Source organism: Xiphophorus maculatus, chromosome 1 (assembly GCF_002775205.1).
Source record: "Xiphophorus maculatus strain JP 163 A chromosome 1, X_maculatus-5.0-male, whole genome shotgun sequence".
Lineage (NCBI taxonomy): Eukaryota > Metazoa > Chordata > Actinopteri > Cyprinodontiformes > Poeciliidae > Xiphophorus > Xiphophorus maculatus.
The window spans coordinates 28,704,075-28,730,200 of NC_036443.1; the positions used below are offsets into that span (position 1 = coordinate 28,704,075).

At 34.9% G+C, this 26,126-nt stretch overlaps 4 protein-coding genes across 5 annotated transcripts; all 4 read right to left on the reverse strand.

Moving 5' to 3' along the window:
- Positions 1-691: 691 nt before the first annotated feature.
- On the reverse strand, positions 692-7,103 carry LOC111606754. Its single transcript, XM_023327983.1, has 7 exons — positions 7,064-7,103; positions 6,030-6,359; positions 5,710-5,871; positions 5,039-5,140; positions 3,856-3,893; positions 3,601-3,756; positions 692-2,222 (listed from the first exon to the last, which is right to left on the reverse strand). Exons 1-7 carry the CDS (start codon positions 7,101-7,103, stop codon positions 2,103-2,105), a joined length of 948 nt encoding a protein of 315 aa, XP_023183751.1. The 3' UTR covers positions 692-2,102.
- Positions 7,104-8,721: 1,618 nt separating this feature from the next.
- LOC111611618 lies at positions 8,722-12,953 on the reverse strand. 2 transcript variants are annotated; one of them, XM_023348846.1, is made up of 7 exons: positions 12,870-12,953; positions 11,950-12,270; positions 11,601-11,756; positions 11,256-11,366; positions 10,589-10,623; positions 10,334-10,489; positions 8,722-9,508 (listed from the first exon to the last, which is right to left on the reverse strand). In XM_023348846.1, exons 1-7 carry the CDS (start codon positions 12,907-12,909, stop codon positions 9,317-9,319), a joined length of 1,011 nt encoding a protein of 336 aa, XP_023204614.1. In that variant the 5' UTR covers positions 12,910-12,953; the 3' UTR covers positions 8,722-9,316. The 2 variants fall into 2 exon arrangements, with proteins under 2 accessions (XP_023204614.1, XP_023204562.1); XM_023348794.1 differs by having other exon boundaries at positions 11,950-12,273.
- Positions 12,954-13,544: 591 nt separating this feature from the next.
- On the reverse strand, positions 13,545-20,175 carry LOC111611634. Its single transcript, XM_023348930.1, has 8 exons — positions 20,128-20,175; positions 19,212-19,532; positions 18,822-18,977; positions 18,477-18,587; positions 15,745-15,846; positions 15,251-15,355; positions 14,148-14,185; positions 13,545-14,061 (listed from the first exon to the last, which is right to left on the reverse strand). The coding sequence occupies exons 1-8, from the start codon at positions 20,165-20,167 to the stop codon at positions 13,981-13,983; spliced, it is 954 nt and encodes a 317-aa protein (XP_023204698.1). The 5' UTR covers positions 20,168-20,175; the 3' UTR covers positions 13,545-13,980.
- A 1,240-nt stretch (positions 20,176-21,415) lies between these two features.
- On the reverse strand, positions 21,416-26,046 carry LOC111611640. The gene is made up of 7 exons (XM_023349012.1): positions 25,983-26,046; positions 24,866-25,186; positions 24,592-24,663; positions 24,265-24,375; positions 23,754-23,788; positions 23,499-23,654; positions 21,416-22,621 (listed from the first exon to the last, which is right to left on the reverse strand). Exons 1-7 carry the CDS (start codon positions 26,020-26,022, stop codon positions 22,430-22,432), a joined length of 927 nt encoding a protein of 308 aa, XP_023204780.1. The 5' UTR covers positions 26,023-26,046; the 3' UTR covers positions 21,416-22,429.
- Positions 26,047-26,126: the final 80 nt, after the last annotated feature.

Below are 26,126 nucleotides of genomic sequence, written 5' to 3' on the forward strand. Positions count from 1 at the left end.
TAAAGAACACTGATGTAGAGACGGTGTTGGTTGCTGAAGCACCAAATCTGACCAGAAGGCCTGAATGTTTTGGAACAACAGCAGCAGATCTTTAAAACATATTGGTTATAAGCCGATCAGGGATTTATAAACTAACAAAAGTATTTTAAAATCTATTCTCTGAGCCACAGGGAGCCAGTGTATTTGTTCAGACCTGTAAAGACGCTGTTGCAGTAATAAATGCAACTAAGGATAAACACATGGATGAGTTTCTCTAGGACTTGCTGAGACATCAGTCCTCTGGAAATGTTCTCCAGGTGATAGAAGGCCGACTTTGTAACTGTCTTTATGCTTTTTAAGGTTCAGGTCTGAGTCCACATTTTGGGCTGATCTCTAGTTTAATAGATGGAATAAATGAGGGAGGGAAATGTTCCCAGTAATGAAATCTCATTAAAACAATGACTAACAAAACTCTTTTTGATGGACAGTAGATTCAGTTGAAGTGAAAATATAAAGCAAAATTATTAAAGCATTTTACATTCTAGTGGATTTTATTTTTTAAAAAAGGACGTGATTAAGTTCAAATAATGCAATCTCTCTCTCTCCAAATATAATGAATAATACTATTTTATTTATTTCCATATTAACCAAAATAATGCATCCTCAGTGAAAATAGGTTTTATTTTATACATGTTCAACATAAAACAGCCAAACACCAAAACAAACTGCACAAAGGAAAACACTATCACAAACAACAACAATACCCCGTTAAATATTAAATATTACTAACGTTCATCGATTTCAGTTCATATTCTCTCATAAAACTTCGGTTTTTCACTTCACATGTAAACAGATGCATGTAATTACAGAAATATTTGCATCCATGTCGACAAACCTTTGCATGTGTGACGTGAACAACTGCAACATTATGTAGGTCAAAGGTCAAACAATGCGTCATTAGTGTTTGGTTTTTGGGAAATTAGGTCACTTGGACAGATTCGGTGCTTTATCAGATCTCCATGTTGATTGATCAGAAACGATTATTATAGATTGTACTTCTGAAGCAGAAGTGAAACTATTGTTCACTAAGATAAGAAGTAGTTTTAAATGCTAGTTGATTAAAAGCAGAACCAGGCAACTGTTGCTCCGACAAGTCAAAAAAAGAAACATTTTCTATGAACCACATCCTGTCGAGTATCCGGACTCACAAATGATAAAACACAAACCCTTGAGCTGACTTCAACGTGAAGACTTTTCTAATAAACCAAACTTTAATAATGTTTAATATTGGGCTACATTAGTAATCCTATTTCAATCACCACACATGCATGTACAATTATACCCAATAAAAATTCTTCTTTTTTCCTGTACTTTTCTAAAACATATATTTCTGCTCCACGTTTCGAGCTGCTGGTGCAGGAGCATTGTTTCAGTTCCTCTTTCGTCCGTTTCCACCGCAAAGTGAAGAACAGTTTTTAAGTTCTGCCCTCATTCATTTAAACAATAACTTTAAGCTGGAAGTTGCTTCATAGTTTTATGCATACGTTTTACAGAGTGCAACTAAATTACAGTTATTATAACCAGCATCACAGATAATATTTATTTGCCTATTTTACAAATGTACAACAATGATGATAAATATTGCCCAAATATTTAGCAATTAGAAAATGTTTAAAATAATGAAAATATTTGCTAACTGTTCTAACAGATGTAAACTGAAAATACAGGCAAGAAAAGCGCAAAGCAGGTGATCTCAGTTAACAGAGTGAAAAACAAAATCTGCCATATTAAACTCAAACATTGAACTGATTATCCAGTTTGTTATGCGTTTATAGTAAAATCTCGAAGAATCACCATGTGGACTGATTTTGATATTGTCACTGTGTCTGAGTCCATATTATATGGATTTTACGGTCCAGTAAATCAGGTCAGCATGTGTCCTACAAAAGCAAATGAATCAAATTTACAGTTTTAGTGACTGTTAGCTCAAAGCTAATTACAGAGCTAATGAGTTTGAGTTTTCTCTCAGGACAAACAAACAGCAGAACCACGGCAAAGCTAGACTCGTACAGTAATGGACTAAAGAGGAGGTGATCCGTTGCCATGGCTACCAGAGGTTGAGGCTAAGCTAAGCGAGGATCTGAATAGGTGACGTTATCTGAAGCAGCAAGATGGCCGCCGTTTGATCCGGCAGCAACGTTTGACAGCTGCACTTCAGAGTACTCTATGTCTTCCTCTTTAGTCTGAAACGAAACAAAGAGAAAAGTTTGTACATTTATGTATTGGAATGCTTCAACAAGCAGAATATAGAATAATTAAATACGTAATTATTAACTAAAAAGTTTAGTCAGTATGATTTTAAGTGCATACAGTTCAGTATTTGCAGATTCAACTCAAATTCTGTACTTTTGTGGATTCTGTGGAATATGACTCAAGGTTTTTTTTCCAGTAAATAGTGTATCTGCAGATTTTGTTTGTAGATTATGTCCAAAATATTCAATATGCAGCTATGGAAGCTGAACACACAATGCTGCTTGATATGCTATTAATTGGCATTTGCTTATGTTTTGTACTGTGCATATTAATGCATATTAAGGTATATTTAGTGCTTGAAATATTAAAGTAGGCATTTGTCTGAGTTTTTTTTAGTGTGTCTCAAGTACTTGCAGATTTGTGATCCACTATAAATTATTTCTAAGTGTAGTTTACTAAGAGACAAAGAATAGTTGGTGACAAGACATGAAATATTGAGCTGTATATCCTGCTGATTTTGTGCAAAGATTATTGTTATGTTGTGTACAGTTTCTTTCTGCTTCCTGGATTTTATTTCAAACATTTCTGACAAAAACACCAATTTATGACTTTCTGAATGGCTACAAAGATGTAAAAATTTAACAACCTCACCAGCAGGTGTTTGTAATATGGGGAAACAAAACAAGGAAAATACATTTACTTACATTTTCACTTGATCCTGTAACCGTCACATAAATAGATTATAATGTACTTTTAATAACTGCAGAGAGCAAACACGTTTCAGATGTGCTAACCGAGGATTTGAATAACCATGCAGGAGCAAGCTTGCATGGATGTCATAACTTTAAGAAGTTAAAGTGCAACCCAGATTAAAAAAAGATCCACTGCAAACACAACAGATGGTTTAAAAAGCTTAGAGGAAATGAAATCTTTTCTGAATAAAATTCTGACAAAGATGATATTGTTCTTGCTCCAAAGAAAATAAAACCGATTTAGAAATAATTTGCAAATCTTTTCATTTCACTTGCAAATCTATTCAATGCATCATAGTACATTGGAATTGCTTCCCATAGCTAATGCAACTGGGACAAAAAACTGATATTAAAAAAGTTCCTCGTCTTATGAATTAAATCTACCTGAAAAATTTACCTTGTTTGCAAAATTTTGAGCAAAAATATAAAATGTTTTACAACAATCTGAAGAAATGGAAGATAAAATAAAACACTTAGAGCTCAGACTTCCCTCACAGTAAAACTAGATGTATGAATTTTTATTTTTAGCTCAAACTGAATGAAAATATAATGCATCCATTCTGATCAATTATTATCATTATTATTACTATTACTGTCGTTCTAGAGTTCCACTTACTTGCCCCTGTGGTTCGCTGGCCAGGCTGTATATTTCGTTGCTTTCAGTTGCAGTTGGTTTGTCGGGTTGGACGCAAACATAAACTGAAGATATTTCCGCAGCAGGAGGTTTGTTCTCTCTGTCCTCCTCTCTGATCTCCTCATAAACGGTGTTGATCTGCAGAACCAAGAGTTTAAATTGGATCAATCAGCAGGTTTTATAAACTGACTGCTGCAGGATTAGAAAGATGGTGGAGATGTTTTTACTCTGACTTACCGTTTTGAAGTCAGCAGGCTCTATTTTCACCGGAGGACCTGAAAAACAAAACGGGGAATTATCTGATTTAAAGCAACACTGTAAAACTGTAATAAAGTCAATATCGTGGGATCCAGATTTTCACACCTGCAGACTGAAATATTTGCTTATTTTTATGTTGGTTGGACAGAATATGGGAACAGTAATTATTAAGTTTTGCCAGAGATTCAGTTCGACTTAGTTTTTTATGACTATTGAGGTCATAAATAAACTTCCATAAAAAAGCAAAACAGCTGAAACACTTGATTCCTTTAAATCAAGAATAAAAAACCAGCTGTATGGAGTTTCATTTGAACCATAATAAATGAAACATTGATCAACAGTATTGATTTTGGCGACGGCGATCACCAAAATGTAATGTTTGTTCAATTGTTGACCATAGGCTGTTTTCTCTATAACTTCATAATTTTGTGTTTTTATCTAAAGCACTTTGAACTGCATTGCTGCTGAAATGTGATTTACAAATAAACTTGATTGATTGATTGACTTAGGCCTGTACTTTAACTGGGCCATTCCAACATGAATAAACCAGGCGTTTGGATCTTCAGTCCTCAGGTGCTTCTAGGAGTTGAGTTGCATTATTTTCTGCTTAAATAAACACAGCCAGGAAATTCAGACTAATCACACAATATGTTCACTTGAAGAGGAGGCGAACAGTTTGATGGTCGCTGAAATCACAATAATTACAAAAACATTAAAACCAGTTCATTCCACAGTTTCTCCACTCCAACAATTACAAGTCCAAGAACATTTCTAACTGGCCGATCTCAGCTTGTTGTGAAAACGTTTAGCAGAAATGTTTTCACTCTAACTTTCCACATCAAAATATTGAAGTTACAGTAAATGTTGAACATTAATCTGCTTCAACTTTGCACAATTTCCTCTTTATGTGCACGACAAGTGAGAGCAGCTCAGCACAAACAACAACAATTAAATGTTTGCTTTTATGACAACAAAGCAGGTATTCTCAAGTCCACTGTTTAAATTTCTTGACTTTATAGATTTTATAGTTTGTGAACATGCAGAAGTTCATTACAATTAACAATATGTGAAGACAGGGATAGTTAGTTTAAGTGTGTGAAACTAAATATACAGTTGTTTTTTTTTTGCTGGTTGAAAAACAGCAGTGTTTGTCACAACTCACCTTTCTGTTGATGGAAACGTTTCTTCTGGCAGAAAATCAGCAGAGTCGTCGCTAACATGACGAACAGGAGGCCCAGAGTCAGACCCACATAAAGCAGCGGATCTGCAGGGATGTTAATAGTTGAGTTTATTTAGTTTATTACACAAACATGTTCCACTAAAACATGCCATGTGTATTAATGTTTCTCCTTCATAAGCTGCTCATTAAAAGACAGAATTGAGTATATTTACTTCACAGGACACACATTATGTGTTTAATGAGCTTCACTGATCAGATTCTCCAGTTTTATTGTTGTTTTTAATTCATTCAGTGTTTTGTTCTTGTCTCTGTCCAGTTAACTACAGTTTCTTAGAGCTCTGTGAAGATTTTACACTTTGTGTCCAACATCTTGATTCTTTCTTGCTTCATAATTCCTGCTCTGTCTGCCTCTCAGCCTTTGATTCAAACATAATTCAACACTAAACTCGAGACATTTTTCATTGTTTTACTAAATTTGAATCAATTTGTATCAGTTATTATTAATTAGGTAATATTTTTGTTTTATTAACTGCAAAGTTCTAACTGTGTTTTTAAGAATAGGCTCTTTATTTCTTAGTTTCTCCTTTAACAGGTCGGAGTCTCTGGTCCGAATCATCAAATCAACGTCTAATAAACATGAACAGATGATGAACCTGGAGCTGCAGCTGGTTTCTCAGGGAGTTTGATGGTTTCAGATGGAGAATGAGAGAAACTCTGAGTTGTTGTTCTAGTTGTTCTCTTTCTTGTTGTTGAAGCTGTAGGGAGAAAAGTTGATCCTAGAAAAGGTCTTTGAGTCCATTTTGGTTCTGAAGAATCTGAGGATGTGAGAATGAAACAGAATCACATCCACTGAGGTTAAATTTATATTCTTCCTGTTTTTATTATTGATTTGTGTCTTCATGAGTCGCAGTTTGGAGATGATGGCTTTGTAAATCAGATATCCTGAAATCTGAGTTTAACCCAGAAAACTCACCTTCAGTCACAACAAGATCAAAATCATCGTACTGAATTCCTGTCCATCCATCTGAGCGACACCGGTACCATCCTGAGTCTAACGATTTCAGATCAGTGATGCTCACATGTAGAAAATCAGATTTGGTATAACCTCTTTCTTCATATCTGATGCTGAATCTGCCTCTCTGATCTTTATCTTTAGTTGTTTCAATGAGAATATTTTTTCTTTCACAAGTTTCCTTACAAAGGAACCTTTTCTCTCCAAAGTAACCAAATTTACATCTAACTGTGATGCTTCCTCCTTCCTTTCCTCTGTAGATTATCAGAGTTTCTCCATCCTGCAGAGCTGCTGAGGAGAAAAACAGTCAGTAGTTACTGTCACTGTAGAATATAAAATAGATTAAATAAATTAAACTTGATGCTTTAGAATAAATGTTAATTTAACCAAGTTTCTCAGCTAAATTCTCTATATTTATTTTTCTTCTTACTTCCTGGTTGGTTTATGCAAAAAACAATAAGTTTGTGAATAAAGCTTTGGAGAACAAAATCAAACATTTTTTTCTGTTTATGTCTTTAAGGAAAGTTTCAGTGTTGCTGCACTCGATGTTTTTTTGTTTTTTTTGCTCTAATATTTGTCTTAATTTACATTAAAAATGATGAAACAAGCAGCTGTTTCCTCATTTTCTTTTACTAGATGACTTTTATAAAGTCAACAGTTTTCCAAAATGACTTGTATTGGATGTAAGTTTTATTAGTTTATATATATTTATACGTATATCTATATCTATCTATATAGATAGAGATATATATTTATCTATATATATATATATATAAATTACTACATTCCTGTGTATGTGTGAATATGTGTTTAGATTCTGAGCTTATTTGATCAGCTTGTCAAGAGAAAGAAACAGATGACACTGGAGGAAAGGTTAAACAGAGTTCAGTTTAAAACTTTTCAACAAGTTTAAAAAACTTCCTAATAAACTGAGGAACTGAAAAAATGAAGGACTGAGAGCAGAGAAACTGATATAAATAAAATAATGTACTTACTGAGGAAGAAGAGGCAGGTCAGAGTGAGACAGACCTTCATCCTGAGCTGCTGATGGTTTCTAACTCAGCTTCTCTTCCTGCTTCACTGATAAACCAGGAACTTCTCTGCAGGATGCAGTTCCTCCTCTGAACACCAGAGGGCACTACTACTTTTACTGCAGAGTTAAAGTTTCTGTAGATTATTCCGCATCAGATCAGTTTGTTTTCCATCTGGGAATCAATTAATTATTTTAGTTAATATGGTTCCTGCTTATTTAGACCATTTTAAAAGAACAAAAAAAATAGTTTCAGATTCAAACATTAGGAAATGAGGGTTAAATTTAGAATATTTTAGAACATTAGAACATGAATTAGTTGACAGTGAACCTTTAAACATCCAAACAGATGACTTTATTCATCACATTCATGACTGTAGATCAGCAGCAGTGAAATGATGAAATGCAGCAACTCCTCATAGCAGGACAGATCTGATGGTTCCTGGATCTTCATCCTTTAATGAAAACGTCTTGGAGGTCAGGAAGTGAAGTTCTGGTGATGCTCTCTGATCGTCCTGCCAGCAGATTTTCCCAACAGAACATCTGGTGGAAGTTTTAAGAGGAAAACAGAGGAGGAGTTTTATTATAAGTAAAATTTTATAAAATGGTTGTTTGGTATTCTTGGGTTATAGATTTAAGAAATAGACAAACTACGTTTTCATTCTTAGTTATAAAAAATATAATTTTTACATGTTTACAGTTTTCAGTCTTAAGAAAATGGATTTTTTTTCTACTTGGTTTTGTTGTGATTTAAGGTCCAATGTGTCACCTCAACCATTAAAAACTGGCTAATATAAATCAATATAAAGGCTGTGAGAACATTACATGTAACACTAAAGAAACTTTTGTTTCTTTATTGTTGTCTAAATCGGTTCTTAATGTTTGTATTTGTCCGTTTCTGTGCATATTTTGACTTTATCCTGTAAATTTGTTTACAGCTAAACCCGTCTCAGTGCTGCCCTCTGTGGTCAAACAGTGGTTACTGCAGTTGAGCTCCAGCCCCTCGGCTCGTCACCATGTTTGGCCCCTCGGTGTCATTTAGAGTCCACATTTATCAGGGGCGGGGCTTTCACAGAGGAGTTAGTTCAAAACTAAAGACGTGACAGTTTGTTTAACCAAATGTAACAGAGTTAATGTTGTATAGAATTCCACTTGTCATTACTTCCAAGTTTGGGTTCATGTGTAATGGGTGAAACAGCACCCCCTCCTGGTGGTTGGCAGTGTTAAATATACTGAACACAGATATCTCGTTGCCAGTTCATGAGAGATGAGCGCGAGATAAAAATCATTTCATCTCATCCTGTTTCCTGGCCCTTATTCACACAACGCAGAACTGAGTTGAACTGAGCTATCACGATTATCGAGGTTACACAAAGTCTGAAAAAATATTCCTGTTGAATCATAAAAAATATATATTTATTTTATTTGATCCACAGCAAAACTTGTTCAAACGTCTTTTAAATAGAGAAAAAGCAGAAAACAGAGACATTTAATTAACCAGCAACATATTGCATATAAAAAGTAAAATAATAAAAATGTACAATATGAAACACATGTATACATATTTTGATTTTACTAAAAACCTAATGAATGAAAACAATTTTATAAAAACAGTTACAGCACAGCGATTAGATCAGCTTTCAAATATCTTCAGTAACATTCAATGAAGGAACATTATTCAAATATGGAAACCTATTTAATAATTTAGCTCCTCTATAATTTACAGGAAACTTTAGATTGATTTTTGGTGATTTTCTTACAAAAACATGAGACTAAATGTTCTTTATCTGAACTTTGAACTCTGATTGTTTCAGAGTTTAGTTCAGGAATGAAGATGATTTATTCTGTCTCTCCTCTTTTCTGGTTTCTTCTCTCTGGGTTGATCAGCTTTTATTCTGTCTGACCTTCAATCTCTCCTGTGTTTTCTGTGTTTATGCTACAGTCTCCAATGTTGTATTTAGTTTATTTTTAATTCTTCTTCCAGAGCTGAAACACTGTAAAGGGAAATTAGCAAATATTTGTCTTCCATTTCCCTCAATTGTTTTGCATTTTAACTCATTTCTACTTAAAGCTGACATGTTTTGTGTTTTTATCTAATTATCAGTTTATTTTTCCATGTCGTTTGGCCTGATCTCTCGTTTCCAGCTGTAATAAACGAGTAGCTCCAAAAAGCCTCATATTTACTGATTTTGGTTACGTCTCTGTTGCTGAGTCCATATCAGCAAAGCTCTTGTTCTAAAGTAATGCTGGAATAAAGAGGATTTGAACTGTTTCCATGGCTACCAGAGCTCATATCTAACTGAGGTTCTGAGCAGGTGACGTTATCTGAAACACCAAGATGGCCGCCGTTGGATCCGGTGTCATCGTTCAACAACTGCACTTCAGAATACTCTGCTTCTCCATCTTTAGCCTGGAAGAAAACAAGGAGAAAAGTTTTAGTTTGTACATTTATACATTAAAATGCTTCCACAAGCAGAATTTAGAATAATATAATATTTAATTATTCATTATTCACAAACTCTTTCCATCTATTCTGACTGAGTTTCATCTGTTTTGCAAGGAAGAATTAGCAAAAATGTCAGTCACTACATGTGCAAAGCTGGTAAAGAAAGAAATGCAGCAACAGGAGTTTCAACAAAATGTTTTCAATCATGTATAATTTTCTTTGTACTTCACAACTGCATACCACTTTGTGTTGGGCTTTCAGATAAAACTTCAAGTTTAAACTGATCCGTTTTCTACAAGTTTGCATGAATATCACAACTTTAAGAAGTTAAAGTGAAACGAACATATTTATTACAAACACATCAATACATCAGATAATTGAAAAGGTGAAATTAAAAATTAAATCTTTATCAAATAAAAGTCTAACAAATATATTGTGCTTCTGCCACAAGAAAGTAAAACCAAATTTTTATGACATAAAAGAAGCAAAATTGCAAATATTTTTCATTTAACTTGTTAATCCATCCAATGTATTGCAGGACATTTTAATGGCTTCCAATTTTCTATAAGTCAGTTAAAGCAACTGGGGGAAAAATTATTATCATCTTATGAATTAAATCTACCAGAGAAAGTTACCTTGTTTAAATATTAAATGTTTTCCCATGAAACAACAAACAAAACAAAGATTTTGCCCACTCTGTGTGATAGTAAAACTATATTTTGTATTTTTAGCTCAAACTGAATGAAAAAAATAAAGAAAAAATATTATTTTTACTGTCCTTCCACTTACTTGCCCCTGCGGTTCGCTGGCCAGGCTGTATATTTCGTTGCTTTCAGCTGCGTTTGGTTTGTCGGGTTGGACGTAAACATAAACTGAAGATATTTCCCCAGCAGGAGGTTTGTTCTCTCTGTCCTCCTCTCTGATCTCCTCATAAATGGTGTTGATCTGCAGAACCAAGAGTTTAAATTGGATCAAGCAGCAGGTTTTACAAACTGACTGCTGCAGGATTAGAAAGACGGTGGAGACGTTTTTACTCTGACTTACTGTTAAATCAGTGGGATTTGTTTCTGCTGGACGACCTGAAAAACAAAACGAGGAATTATATGAATTAAAACAATATTATTACATTTTTAGAGTCAGTAGAGATTCCCTTTTTGATTTAGATCTGGACTTTGACTGGGCCATTCTAACACAAGAATATTTCTTTGAGCTAACGTCTGCAACTTCATGCAGCGTTTTGATGCATTTCTGATTCAACACATTCAGAAGGTTGAATTACCTCCTTAGCATGTCAACAAGTTCTGCAGAGGCCTGGCAGACGAACGTTTTCCCACCACAGAGTCAAAATGATGAAGTTACAAATATATGTAACTTCTGTCTGCTTCAGATTTGCACAATTTCCCCTGAAGCTTTATGTGAACAGAGCTATGCATAAAAAGCCTTGCCTTCATGTAACTCATTACAACAAAGCAAGATTTTTCAAGATCACTTTTTATACTTACTGACTTCATGTACATTTTATAATCTATGAGCATGTAAAACACAAAATAACTTTAGTAAAATTATAATAAATGGAGGAAAAGTTACATTCTGTTGGTAAATTACATTTGGGACAAATAAATGAACCAGGTAGTGAGTTTAGTTTCAGGCTGTGACGATGTGAGAAGTGTGTGTGAGAAGGAAACAGCAGTGTGTGTTATATATAACTCACCTTTCTGTTGATGGAAGCGTTTCCTCTGGCAGTAAATCAGCAGAACTGTCGCTAACAAGACGATCAGGACGGCCAGACCCAGACCCAGATAAAACAGCAGAAATGTTTCACCTGTTTTAATACAAATTAATATTTTTGGTCACAGAACCACACACATTAAACTCGGTTAGATTAATTCAGAATTATTGTATTTAGATGTTGATGTCTGAAATTCTGTTGCTTAAAGAAAATAAATTGTGTGGCCTTCTGTTTTGTCAACGTTGTTGATTTACAGAAATGTAAGAAAATCATAAACACATCAACTTTCATTAACCAACATTATAAAAACCTGAGCAAATACTTTACCATTGGGTTCAGATAATATTGTGGTCTGTTGGATGGTTGTAGATGAAGAGGAAATCAACCTTTGTGTTAATGTTGCTGCTGTTGTTACAGAAGTTGATGATAGAAATGTTGCTGTAAAAGTTTCCAGGGTCCAGTTTGGTTCTAAACTGTTTGAAGCTGTGAGAAAATAAACATTCATGATACCAATGAAGATGTTTTTCTGTGTGAGTCTCAGTTTGAACATGTTGGATGATTTGATCAGTTAAAAACATCTGAACTCAGATTTAAACCCAGTTTTGGATCAGAAGCTGTCAGTGAGCAGAGTTTACTTTCAGAAACATGGAGGAACATTTTCAGGAGAGAAACTCACCTTCAGTCACATCCAGATAAAAATCTTCATATCGACGTGCGATTGAACCCAAACCACATCGGTACCGTCCTGAGTCAGACCGTTTCAGTTCTGAGATGCTCACATAGAGAACATATGACATAAAATCATTTTTTACCCACTCAATGCTGTATCTGCCTTTCTGAGCTGTGTTTTCTTTTGTTTCAATCAGAATATTTTCTCCTTCACAGTTTTCCTTGCAGAAGTACATTGGGCTTCCAGAAAAACTAAATGTACATCCAACTGTGATGTTTCCTCCTTCCTTTTCTGCATGAGTTCCTGCAGCGTCTCCATCCTGCAGAGCTGCTGAGAAGATAAACAGTCAGTAATTACTGTCAGATTATGCAGCTTGAAAATAAAATATTTTTTTTAATTAAACTGATGTTGTGAGGAAAAATTAACACTGATTCCAACATTTCTAATTCTAATAAATTTCCAGACTGTTAATTTTGCTCAACAACCGTCTGGTTTCTTTGTTCCACCTTCGTTTTTATCTTTGTAGAGCTCAGCTCTGTTCTGCAGATTTTATCTCTGTGTCTGTGATCAAGTTCTGGTATTGCAGAACTTTGTAGTTTCTGCTTATGCTTCTTTTTATAGTTTATTAAAAGGGATACAGAAAAGAAACTGCATTTGTGCAACATTAATAATGGCTAATTTGCAAATAAATGAGTGATTTGACAAGTTTTGCATAATTTAGATATCCTTAGAATGAAGCTATTTATATTTAAAACTGATCGACATGTTTTACTACAGAAGCCAGCTGGAGGCAACAGATAAAACTACTGAAACAGTCGACTTCAAATCTTTCAGCAAAGTCAAAAACTTTGTGATAAACTGTAAGGAACTGAAAGAATGAAGGACTGAGAGCAGAGAAACTGATATAAATAAAATAATGTACTTACTGAGGAAGAAGAGGCAGATCAGAGTGAGACAGACCTTCATCCTGAGCTGCTGATGGTTTCTAACTCTGCTTCTCTTCCTGCTTCACTGATAAACCAGGAACTTCTCTGCAGGATGCAGTTCCTCCTCTGAACACCAGAGGGCACTACTACTTTTACTGCATTGTTAAAGTTTCTGTAGATTATTCCGCATCAGATCAGTTTGTTTTCCATCTGGGAATCAATTAATTATTTTAATTAATATTGTTACTGCTTATTTAGACCATTTTAAAAGAACAACAAAAAATAGTTTCATATTCAAACATTAGGAAATGAGGGTTAAATTTAGAATATTTTACATTAGAACATTAATTAGTTGACAGTGAACCTTCAAACATCCAAACAGATGACTTTATTCATCACATTCATGACTGTAGATCAGCAGCAGTGAAATGATGAAATGCAGCAACTCCTCATAGCAGGACAGATCTGATGGTTCCTGGATCTTCATCCTTTAATGAAAACGTCTTGGAGGTCAGGAAGTGAAGTTCTGGTGATGCTCTCTGATCGTCCTGCCAGCAGATTTTCCCAACAGAACATCTGGTGGAAGTTTAAATAGTTGGACAGAAAAACAGAGGAGTTGTCTGCATTTTATTTAAATTAAGGTTTTATAACAGGGTTGTTTCCTATACTCAGGTTCAGGTTTTAGAAACGGACACAATATGTTTGCATACCAAGTTATAAAAATGATCCAATTTACATGTTTGTAGGTTTTACTGTTTTAAGAAATCAGTCCAATGTGTCACAACAGCATATAATGCTTTTTTACATTTTTATTTAAAAAAAACCCAACATAAACTCACACATGAGGTTGTGTTGAATTAAAGGACAGCAATTTTTCTAAATTTGTCAAGGGATGAGTTAGTTACAACTTAAAGACATAACAGTTTATTTAGCCAAAGTCTGAAATATATTTCTGCAGAGACTTATATAATATAGTTATGGGTTAAACATCTTCTGTAACATTCATGGCATGAACATATTTTAACCAAGTTTTAAACAACTAGAAAACATTTTTTGTGAAAACACGAAACGATAAGTTTTCATCTCTCATCTGATTATTTCAGAGTTTAGTTCAGGAATAAACTGAAGATATTTCCTCAGCAGGTGAATTGTTCTGTCTGTCCTCTTTGATTTCCTCCAGTTCTGGATCGATCTGCAGGAAGAAAAAGAAGATGATGATGAGGAGGAGTTTTTTAAAAACTATTGAGACTCAGGCGTTTTATAAAGATTCAGACTCACCTGAGAGACGTCATCAGACTCGGTTCCCACAGCAGAATCTGAAAAACATTCAGATCAGAGAGATGAAACTTCTGATTTAGAGACTTTTGCTCAGGCAACCTGACAGGCATCAACTCCTCTTCTACCTGTTAGTGGTGAGGACCAGGTGGAATCAATCAGAGCCTGCAGGTACTTTTGATGTGACTGACCAGTCACTCCTGTTTGAACCAGTGTCACAGCATGAGGAGCAACCAGTACTGGTAGCAAATGTAAAATCAGAACTGTGAAAAAAGTTTACTATAAACTGTGAAGGACAGCCTTTAAGCCCCATAACGCTGTAGATCACTTGCTGAAACTCACTGGACTCTGATTGTGCTGCTGAACAGTTTTAATGTTGTGTTATCGAAATCAAGTGAGTCAGTAAAAAAAGAAATACACTTTGTGTTTATTGTATATGGTAAAAAATGAAATAAAAATTAAAAAAGACAAAAGAATAAATGTCGGACAGAATGTTTTGACTATGAGAAAATATATTTACATGCTAATTTATTTATTAATGTTTAATTTTACTATGAAAATATTTGCTATATTTTATATTTTTGGAATATAATTGGTTTAAAGGGGTTGAAATATGTTTGATTATTTCACAATGTATTTATCTTGTTAATGTAAGAAAATCTAAGATGTATTTCTGTTTCTTTTGAAATTTTTCACCTAAATCACTGCAGTGACCATCTATATATAAATAAAGACGAGTCAGCTAAAACTAACTTCATTGAGTGAAATCCAGTTGAAAACTTAAAGGTAGAGACTTGCACGAGAAAATTAAAACTTGACAACTTTCCAGGAACGAAAAGAAAAATCCTAGAAACTTGCCTTGTATTCTCTCTATCCTTCTTTTCCTTTAAACTTTTCCCTTCACCTTTATTTTCATAAAGCAGTAACGATCCAATAATAATAATTCAGGCAACAATTCTTAGTGATCTGAGCCGAACCAAACGCTGCTGATTGATGCCACGGAGCATGATGGGTAGATTTTGCTCTGATTCAACAGACAGAAATATTTTCCAGAAATGATGCAGCTAAAACATTAAACTAACTTAAATGTTCATGTTCTTGTTCACCTTTGTTTATCATGGCGGATCGCCACTTCCAGCAGAAAATCACCAAAGGTGTTGATAACAAGATGATCTTGGCGATCAGAGTCAGAATCACATAAAGCTGCAGATCTGCAGGGGAGAAAACAAGAGAACAACTTGATTTGATTAGGACATTATTATCATTATTATTGTCTTCTGAGCGAACATCTGATGATCTTTATCTTGTTTCATTTAAATGTTAATTCATTTTAAACTTTAATGTTGGTAAAAAAAAATTCTGTTTTTGTAAATTTGTTGCAGAATCTCAATTTTTACTCCTTCCTCTTTAGGGATCCATCAGCTATGACTGCTCTGCTGATTGCTCCAATATGTTCAATGCAAACATACTTATTGTTTGATTTTTGCTAAGGTTTGGACAAACTCTGAAGAAGAAGAAAACAAGGACGAATCCTTCATGGTTGAAAAGAGTTTGGGTATAAATGTAGTTGTTCATAAATGGAGAACATCAGTTTTCTCACCTTTGCTTTTCATGGCCCAACTGTTCCAGCAGAAAATCACCAAAGGCGTCGATAACAAGATGATCTTGGCGATCAGAGTCAGAATCACATAAAGCTGCAGACCTGCAGGGAAGTTAAAGAGAGAACAGCTTGGTTTGATCAGGACAAAGTGGAAAATGTGGAGCATCTGATCCAAAAGCTGATTTATCTTTGTTCTTGTTTGCAAACACAACATTTAAATGTCGGTATCCCTTCAAATTATTCTGGCTCTGCGGCTAAACATGGTGAATGCTGAGCTGTGTTTTCATTTCTCGTCTGTTTTCATTTTATTACATTGCTAACATACAGTAAGTATTTACAAGCTGTCAGAAGGGATCGTGAATTTGTCGCTCGTAAACCTTTTTCCCATCTTTTTTTCCTGCATTCCTCCCGCTTCCAACAAATGTTTTGTCCTGCACCGTCATTCTACGCCTGCTGACTGGAATGCATGTGCCCTGGATGCAATGGTGGACAGTTTTCACAGACCCGACCCAGTGGTTTCCAATGAGAATGTAGCCGAAAACTGGTGCATTTTTGAACAGGAGTACACATTTTTTATTGCTGCTGCACACCCTGACAAGCCTGCCAAAACGAGAGCTTAAATTCATCTCAACATTGTGGGTCCGGACCAGATGCAATGGAGCGGGAGTGTTTGTTTATGCTGCTGCTGTCCAAAACGAGGACGGAGCCATCATCACATCAGCAGAGTCACGGGACGATCCGGACTGTTTGAAACTGAAATTCTGTGAAATTTGCAACCCTCAGTGGAATAAAACAATGAAGTGGCACAAGTTTCATTCCAGAAATTAAATACATTTAGAGCATTTAATCTTTTATCAATTTGAAGATAAAAGTTCAGACCTGAAACTCCAGTGAGATCAGTGACTAACTTGTCTGCAACAAAACAGTTTGTGGCATCTCAAGTGATTCTATCAGGAAGGTTTTATTAAGAGACAATGACTTTAGTAATTGTCTCCATCTGGGCCCCAAGATTGAGGAAAGCAAAGCTCTAAGTTAGTACTCTTCCTGCCAGCACCCAAGTCCTGTGTGACCTCACCATCCATGCAGAGACAGAAGCTCATCAGACCTACTGAGATCCCTGCCTTCGTCGATCATCCTCCTCCTCCTCCTGCTGCAACATCTTCATCATCAGGCCAGTTCTGGGGTTCAAAACGCCAAAATCCGTCCGTCTCTCTCAAAGGTTCCCTTTTTAGTTCTCAGTGTCAGCATTAGGGAAACATAGACTAGATGATTGATTTTACTTATTTGATTATTTCTGCTACTGAATTAAGCTGTACTGACCTTTGCAAATCTGCCTTACTAATAAAATATTTAGCATAAAGAAAATCTAAAAGATGTTGTGGACATTCAGTTAATGAGTCACCTTAAAGTTCTTTGATGGTTGTAAAACAGCTCTGATGTTTGATTCTGGAGAGGAAAAGCTGGAAAATGTTTTATAGGTTGCTGGTAGCCCATATGTAAAACATCATCCTTGGGACTCGACCGAGTCACTAAAACCAACCTGGTTCAGTAACAAGTGCAAGTTGTAATAAAGAGAACGAGCGACCGTTAACAGGTGAGCTCTGTGAAACTAGTTGGCTGCAGGCTGATCAGTCTGGCTGATTCACAGGGGGAAGAAGGGAGGGACACCTGGATGTTGGCCGTCAGGAACCAGGCGAGTTTTTCTTAAGACCAGCTTTAAACAGAGTTTACTTCAGTTCTGGACAGGGTAAATCCCAGAACATAGATTTAGGAAATTCATTTCACCTGTTAGACGGAGAGCTGGTAGCACATCTCCCCTCTCAGGAGAGGAAGGAGAGAGAGAAGGGGGGAGGCAGCAACAACGAAGTTCATCATACTGTCATTTATGTGGATACTGACATAAATTCACAACAAACTACTTTAAGCATAATAACTGATGGAGCCATTGGAGCATTTATATTTTAGACATTCACAGATTACTACATTTTTTAATGTTTTTCTTTTTAAAGTAATTTTTGGGTTTGGAGATTCTGTACTGTTGACAACTTTGTTGTTGAAGTGTGAATATTGTAACGTTCAAACACATCCAGCACAGAGAGACACAACAGTGTGTAGTCTGGATTAAACGAACAATCCAACGAACGCTGTGAGGTGATGGTAGATGAAATCACATTAATAACAAAAACATTAAAACCAGTTCCTTCATGAGTTTCTCCACTACAACAATTGAAAGTCCAAGAACATTTCAAATCTGTCGATCCTAAATAAATAAAAAAAAAAAATATGGAGTTCATTTTTCAGTTTCTTTTGTAAAAACTTGTGACAGGCTGATGTTTCCACACTAACTGCCCACATCCTAGTCAAAATGATAAAATGTTGAACATTGTTCTACTTCAAGTTTTCACAATTTCCCCTTTTTTTACCACAAAAGTTTTTGTGTGAGCAGCGCTATGCATGGAAGGTTTTAACTTTATGTAACACATTACAACAATGCATATATTCTCAAACATATTGTTTTTATCTGTTTATTTTGTGAAGATTTTAAAATCTGTGAACATGTAAAAGACAAAGAAACTCTAGTAAAATCACCATAAATGGAGATAAAGATACAATATTTTAGTACATTATCGACAAAAAATTATATTTTGTGAAAAATAAATCAACCAGATTGTGAGTTTAGTTCCAGGAAGTAACAGTGTGAGATAAAAACAGCACAGTTTGTTATAACTCACCTTTCTGTTGATGGAAGCGTTTCCTCTGGCAGTAAATCAGCAGAACCGTCGCTAACAAGACGATCAGGACGGCCAGACCCAGACCCACATAAAGCAGCGGAAATGTTTCACCTGTTTTAATATAAATTAATATTTTTGGTCACAGAACCACACACATTAAACTCGGTTAGATTAATTCAGAATTATTGTAGTTAGATGTTGATGTCTGAAATTCTGTTGCTTTAAGAAAATAAATTGTGTGGCCTTCTGTTTTGTCAACGTTGTTGATTTACAGCAATGTAAGAAAATCATAAACACATCAACTTTCATTAACCAACATTATAAAAACCTGAGCAAATACTTTACCATTGGGTTCAGATAATATTGTGGTCTGTTGGATGGTTGTAGATGAAGAGGAAATCAACCTTTGTGTTAATGTTGCTGCTGTTGTTACAGAAGTTGATGATAGAAATGTTGCTGTAAAAGTTTCCAGGGTCCAGTTTGGTTCTAAACTGTTTGAAGCTGTGAGAAAATAAACAGAATCAGAACATTCCAGTTTAAAGTTGACATATTTTCCATATTATTGATACCAATGAAGATGTTTTTCTGTGTGAGTCTCAGTTTGAACATGTTGGATGATTTGATCAGTTAAAAACATCTGAACTCAGATTTAAACCCAGTTTTGGATCAGAAGCTGTCAGTGAGCAGAGTTTACTTTCAGAAACATGGAGGAACATTTTCAGGAGAGAAACTCACCTTCAGTCACATCCAGATAAAAATCTTCATATCGATATGTGATTGAACCCAAAGCACATCGGTACCATCCTGAGTCAGACCGTTTCAGTTCTGAGATGCTCACAAAGAAAACATATGACATAAAATCATTTTTTACCCACTCAATGCTGTATCTGCCTTTCTGAGCTGTGTTTTCTTTTGTTTCAATCAGAATATTTTCTCCTTCACAGTTTTCCTTGCAGAAGTACATTGGGCTTCCAGAAAAACTAAATTTAAATCCAACTGTGATGTTTTCTCCTTCCTTTCCTGCACGAGTTCCTGCAGCGTCTCCATCCTGCAGAGCTGCTGAGAAGATAAACAGTAATTACTGTCAGATTATGCAGCTTGAAAATAAAATATTTTTTTTAATTAAACTGATGTTGTGAGGAAAAATTAACACTGATTCCAACATTTCTAATTCTAATAAATTTCCAGACTGTTAATTTTGCTCAACAAGCGTCTGGTTTCTTTGTTCCACCTTCGTTTTTATCTTTGTAGAGCTCAGCTCTGTTCTGCAGATTTTATCTCTGTGTCTGTGATCAAGTTCTGGTATTGCAGAACTTTGTAGTTTCTGCTTATGCTTCTTTTTATAGTTTATTAAAAGGGATACAGAAAAGAAACTGCATTTGTGCAACATTAATAATGGCTAATTTGCAAATAAATGAGTGATTTGACAAGTTTTGCATAATTTAGATATCCTTAGAATGAAGCTATTTATATTTAAAACTGATCGACATGTTTTACTACAGAAGCCAACTGGAGGCAACAGATAAAACTACTGAAACAGTCGACTTCAAATCTTTCAGCAAAGTCGAAAACTTTGTGATAAATTGTGAGGAACTGAAAGAATGAAGGACTGAGAGCAGAGAAACTGATATAAATAAAATAATGTACTTACTGAGGAAGAGGAGGCAGATCAGAGTGAGACAGACCTTCATCCTGAGCTGCTGATGGTTTCTAACTCAGCTTCTCTTCCTGCTTCACTGATAAACCAGGAACTTCTCTGCAGGATGCAGTTCCTCCTCTGAACACCAGAGGGCACTACTAGTTTTACTGCAGAGTTAAAGTTTCTGTAGATTATTCCGCATCAGATCAGTTTGTTTTCCATCGAAGAATCAATTAATTATTTTAATTAATATGGTTCCTGCTTATTTAGACCATTTTAAAAGAACAACAAAAATAGTTTTATATTCAAACATTAGAAAATGAGGGTTAAATTAGAATATCTTAGAACATTAGAACATTAATTAGTTGACAGTGAACCTTCAAACATCCAAACAGATGACTTTATTCATCACATTCATGACTATAGATCAGCAGCAGTGAAATGATGAAATGCAGCAACTCCTCATAGCAGGACAGATCTGATGGTTCCTGGATCTTCATCCTTTAATGAAAACGTCTTGGAGGTCAGGAAGTGAAGTTCTGGTGATGCTCTCTGGTCGTCCTGCCAGCAGATTTTCCCAACAGAACATCTGGTGGAAGTTTTAAGAGGAAAACAGAGGGGGAGTTTTATTATAAGTAAAATTTTATAAAATGGTTGTTTGGTATTTAGAAATGGACAAACTACATTTTTATTCTAAGTTAAAATAAATATAATTTTTACATGTTTACAGTTTTCAGTCTTAAGAAAATTATTTTTTTCCGACTTGTTTTTTTTTGTGATTTAAGGTTCAATGTGTCACCTCAACCATGACAGAATGAGAAAATAGCTAAATTCATACTTGTGAAGTTGTGTTGAAATAAATAATACCAAACAAACACAAACATTTTAAAATAAAATCTAAAACAGGAATTTTAATTGGAATTAAAAACTGGCTAATATAAATCAGTATAAAGGCTGTGAGAACATTACATGTAACACAAAAGAAACTTTTGTTTCTTCATTGTTGTCTAAATCGGTTCTTAATGTTTGTATTTGTCCGTTTCTGCGCATATTTTGACTTTATCCTGTAAATTTGTTTACAGCTAAACCCGTCTCAGTGCTGCCCTCTGTGGTCAAACAGTGGTTACTGCAGTTGAGCTCCAGCCCCTCGGTGTCATTTAGGGTCCACATTTATCAGGGGGCGGGGCTTTCACAGAGGAGTTAGTTCAAAACTAAAGACGTGACAGTTTGTTTAACCAAAGTCTGAAAAAATATTACTGTTGAATCATAAAAAATATATATTTATTTTATTTGATCCACAGAAAAACTTGTTCAAAAGTATTTTAAATTTGAGAAAAACATAAAACAATAAAAAGGTACAATACGAAACACATGTATACATATTTTGGTTTGACTAAAAACCTAATGAATGAAAACAATTTTATAAAATCTGTTACATCACAGCGATTAGATCAGCTTTCAAATATCTTCAGTAACATTCAATGAAGGAACATTATTTAAATATGGAAACCTATTTAATAATTTAACTTATCTATAATTTATTTCCTGTAAGTTTGATATTTGGTCATTTTCTTGCAAAAACATGAGACTAAATGTTCTTTATTTGTACTTTGAACTCTGATTGTTTCAGAGTTTAGTTCAGGAATGAAGATGATTTATTCTGTCTCTCCTCTTTTCTGATTTCTTCTCTCTGGGTTGATCAGCTTTTATTCTGTCTGACCTTCAATCTCTCCTGTGTTTTCTGTGTTTATGCTACAGTCTCCAATGTTGTATTTAGTTTATTTTTAATTCTTCTTCCAGAGCTGAAACAACGTAAAGGGAAATAATTAGCAAATATTTGTTTTTCATTTCCCTCTAATGTTTTGCATTTTAACTCATTTCTACTTAAAGCTGACATGTTTTGTGTTTTTATCTAATTATCAGTTTATTTTGACAACATTGAGGATCCATGTCATTTGGCAGAGCTGCAGCTGAAGCATCACATGAGCAGATCTCCAGCAGCAGCGGTTCTGGATCTGATTGATTTCTTAGGCAGACCTGTGTGAACACGGTTGCAGTGATCAATGTGACTCAGAATAAACATATGGATGAGTTTCTTTAGATCCTGCTGGGATTTTAGTCCTTTAATCCTGGGAATGTTCTTCAGGTTATAAAAGACCGACTTTGTAACTGTTTTTATGTGTTTTCGAAGGTTCAGTCCATCATTACATCCAGATTCCAGGCCTGATCTCTCGTTTCCAGCTGTAATAAATGAGTAGCTCCAAAAAGCCTCATATTTACTGATTTTGGTTACGTCTCTGTTGCTGAGTCCATATCAGCAAAGCTCTTGTTCTAAAGTAATGCTGGAATAAAGAGGATTTGAACTGTTGCCGTGGCTACCAGAGCTCATATCTAACTGAGGTTCTGAGTAGGTGACGTTATCTGAGACACCAAGATGGCCGCCGTTGGATCGGGTGTCATCGTTCAACAACTGCACTTCAGAATACTCTGCTTCTCCATCTTTAGCCTGGAAGAAAACAAGGAGAAAAGTTTTAGTTTGTACATTTATACATTAGAATGCTTCCACAAGCAGAATTTAGAATAATATAATATTTAATTATTCATTATTCACAAACTCTTTCCATCTATTCTGACTGAGTTTCATCTGTTTTGCAAGGAAGAATTAGCAAAATGTCAGTCACTACATGTGCAAAGCTGGTAAAGAAAGAAATGCAGCAACAGGAGTTTCAACAAAGCTGAATACTTTTGCACATCACAAGTTTTATTCATTTATAGAAAATGTTTTCAATCATGTATAATTTTCTTTGTACTTCACAACTGCATACCACTTTGTGTTTAGTTTTCAGATTAAACTTCAAGTTTAAACTGATCTGTTTTCTACAAGTTTGCATGAATATCACAACTTAAAGAAGTTAAAGTGAAACGAAAATATTTATTACAAACACATCAATACATCAGATAATTGAAAAGGTGAAATTATAAATTAAATCTTTATCAAATAAAAGTCTAACAAATATATTGTGCTTCTGTAACAAGAAAGTAAAACCAAATTTTTATGACATAAAAGAAGCAAAATTGCAAATATTTTCTTTTAACTTGTTAATCCATCCAATGTATTGCAGGACATTTTAATGGCTTCCAATTTTCTATAAGTCAATAAAAGCAACTGGGGGAAAAATTTATTATCATCTTATGAATTAAATCTACCAGAGAAAGTTACCTTGTTACAGGATTTTAAATATTAAATGTTTTCCCATGAAACAACAAACAAAACAAAGATTTTGCCCACTCTGTGTGATAGTAAAACTATATTTTGTATTTTTAGCTCAAACTCAATGAAAAAAATAAAGATAAAATATTATTTTTACTGTCCTTCCACTTACTTTCCCCTGCGGTTCGCTGGCCAGGCTGTATATTTCGATGCTTTCAGCTGCGTTTGGTTTGTCGGGTTGGACGAAAACATAAACTGAAGATATTTCCCCAGCAGGAGGTTTGTTCTCTCTGTCCTCCTCTCTGATCTCCTCATAAATGGTGTTGATCTGCAGAACCAAGAGTTTAAATTGGATCAAGCAGCAGGTTTTACAAACTGACTGCTGCAGGATTAGAAAGACGGTGGAGACGTTTTTACTCTGACTTACCGTTAAATCAGTGGGATTTGTTTCTGCTGGACGACCTGAAAAACAAAACGAGGAATTAAATGACTTAAAACAATTTTATAAAACTGTTAGAGTCAGTAGAGATTCCCTTTTTGATTTAGATCTGGACTTTGACTGGGCCATTCTAACATGATGAAGTTACAAATAAGTGTAACTTCTGTCTGCTTCAGATTTGCACAATTTCCCCTGAAGCTTTATGTGAACAGAGCTATGCAGAAAAGCCTTGCCTTCATGTAACTCATTACAACAAAGCAAGATTTTTCAAGATCACTTTTTATACTTATTGACTTCATGTACATTTTATAATCTATGAGCATGTAAAACACAAAATAACTTTAGTAAAATTATAATAAATGGAGGAAAAGTTACATTCTGTTGGTAAATTACATTTGGGACAAATAAATGAATCAGGTAGTGAGTTTAGTTTCAGGGTGTGAAGGTGTGAGAAGTGTGTGTGAGAAGGAAACAGCAGTGTGTGTTATATATAACTCACCTTTCTGTTGATGGAAGCGTTTCCTCTGGCAGTAAATCAGCAGAACCGTCGCTAACAAGACGATCAGGACGGCCAGACCCAGACCCACATAAAGCAGCGGAAATGTTTGACCTGTTTTAATATAAATTAATATTTTTGGTTCCTTCTTTGTTCTGTTTCTGAGCCACATAATTACAGACATTCAACCTGGTTAGAGTAATCCAGAACTCACATATCACATGTTGAGACTCTTTAACTGTTTTGTCATAATTGCTGATTCACAGCAGAAAATTATGAAACATCAACTTTCATTGACCAACATCATAAAAACCTCAGCAGATACTTTACCATTGGGTTCAGATAATGTTGTGGTCTGTTGGATGGTTGTAGATGAAGAGGAAGAAGAAGATGAAGATGCAGCTGTGAGAAATTAAACATTCATGATACCAATGAAGATGTTTGTCTGTGTGAGTCTCAGTTTGAACATGTTGGATGATTTGATCAGTTAAAAACATCTGAACTCAGATTTAAACCCAGTTTGAGGTGATTTGGATCAGAAGCTGTCAGTGAGCAGAGTTTACTTTCAGAAACATGGAGGAACATTTTCAGGAGAGAAACTCACCTTCAGTCACATCCAGATAAAATTCATAATCTTGAGATCGGTCTTTACCAAAACCACATCGGTATCGTCCTGAATCAGATCGTTTCACCTCTGAGATTCTCACATAGAGAACAACTGAAGTATAAAGTGATTCATAGAAAGTGCTGTATCTGCCTTTCTTAGTGCTGCCTTCTGTTGTGTTAATCAGAATATTTTCTCCTTCACAGTTTTCCTTACAGAAGATTATCGGATTTCCAGAGAAATTAAATTTACATTCAACTCTGATGTTTTCTCCTTCCATTCCTGCATAGGTTTCTGCAGCGTCTCCATCCTGCAGAGCAGCTGAGAAGATAAACAGTCAGTAATTACTGTGATATTCAGCAGCTTGAAGAGAAAATATGTTTTATAAATATAACTGAAGATGTGAGAATAAGTTAACATTGATTCCAACATTTTAAACTAATTCTAATAAATTCCCCAAACATTTATGTTGCACATCAACCTTCTGGTTTCTTTGTTCCACCTGGTTAAATCTTCAACAGCAACTCAAAGCTTGTTTAAGAGCTAAAAAGTTAGCATCATTTAGTTTTTATTTTTGTTTTTATATTTTAGAGCACGGCTCTGTCCTGCAGATTTATCACAGTGTCTGTGATGAAATTTTGGTATTGCATAACTTTGTCGTTTCCGTTTATTCTCCTTTTCAACTTCTTTAAATTTATGACAAAAAATGTCTTTTTCTAGTTCTCTAAAGCAACAAACTCTGAGATCAAGACAAAACTGAACATTTTGTTTATTTAAATCTGCATTTTAACAACTACCAGGTGGTTAGTTTGCTGTTTTTGTTCTGAAATAATTTGACTTTGCGTCCAGAAAGGAAACTGTGTAAATATATTAGTGATTTGAAAAGCTTAAAATAACTCAATTAATTTTGGAATTATGTTATTTATACTTGAACAGATCAACATATTGGTTTCTTTTACCACAGAAACCAACAGGAAGCAGGAAGAAAACTACACAGAAACAGAGTCGGCTTCAAACTTTTCAACCAAGTTGAAATTCTCCCTGGTAAACAGTGAGGAACTGAAAGGATGAAGGACTGAAAGCAGAGAAACTGATATAAATAAAATAATGTACTCACTGAGGAAGAGGAGGCAGATCAGAGTGAGACAGACCTTCATCCTGAGCTGCTGATGGTTTCTAACTCTGCTTCTCTTCCTGCTTCACTGATAAACCGCAGGATGCTGTTCCTCCTCTGAACACCAGAGGTCACTCTCCTCCTATT

What these genes read in the sequence shown, in the direction of transcription:
- LOC111606754 (XM_023327983.1), bottom strand. Translation starts at nt 7,103, where the DNA reads ATGAAGGTCTGTCTCACTCTGACCTGCCTCTTCTTCCTCA. An exon ending in GACCTGCCTCTTCTTCCTCA is followed by an intron (nt 6,360 to 7,063) that starts GTAAGTACATTA and finishes TTTTCTCCTCAG; the next exon opens with CAGCTCTGCAGGATGGAGAA. An exon ending in TGATCTTGTTGTGACTGAAG is followed by an intron (nt 5,872 to 6,029) that starts GTGAGTTTTCTG and finishes TCACATCCTCAG; the next exon opens with ATTCTTCAGAACCAAAATGG.
- LOC111611618 (XM_023348794.1), bottom strand. Translation starts at nt 12,909, where the DNA reads ATGAAGGTCTGTCTCACTCTGATCTGCCTCTTCTTCCTCA. An exon ending in GATCTGCCTCTTCTTCCTCA is followed by an intron (nt 12,274 to 12,869) that starts GTAAGTACATTA and finishes TTATCTTCTCAG; the next exon opens with CAGCTCTGCAGGATGGAGAC. An exon ending in AATATTATCTGAACCCAATG is followed by an intron (nt 11,367 to 11,600) that starts GTAAAGTATTTG and finishes GTATTAAAACAG; the next exon opens with GTGAAACATTTCTGCTGTTT.
- LOC111611634 (XM_023348930.1), bottom strand. Translation starts at nt 20,167, where the DNA reads ATGAAGGTCTGTCTCACTCTGATCTGCCTCCTCTTCCTCA. An exon ending in AATATTATCTGAACCCAATG is followed by an intron (nt 18,588 to 18,821) that starts GTAAAGTATTTG and finishes ATATTAAAACAG; the next exon opens with GTGAAACATTTCCGCTGCTT. An exon ending in ATCCGCCATGATAAACAAAG is followed by an intron (nt 14,186 to 15,250) that starts GTGAACAAGAAC and finishes AATGTTTTTCAG; the next exon opens with ATTCTGCTGTGGGAACCGAG.
- LOC111611640 (XM_023349012.1), bottom strand. Translation starts at nt 26,022, where the DNA reads ATGAAGGTCTGTCTCACTCTGATCTGCCTCCTCTTCCTCA. An exon ending in ACGCTTCCATCAACAGAAAG is followed by an intron (nt 23,789 to 24,264) that starts GTGAGTTATATA and finishes TTTGTTTTTCAG; the next exon opens with GTCGTCCAGCAGAAACAAAT. An exon ending in CCAGCGAACCGCAGGGGAAA is followed by an intron (nt 22,622 to 23,498) that starts GTAAGTGGAAGG and finishes GTTTTCTTCCAG; the next exon opens with GCTAAAGATGGAGAAGCAGA.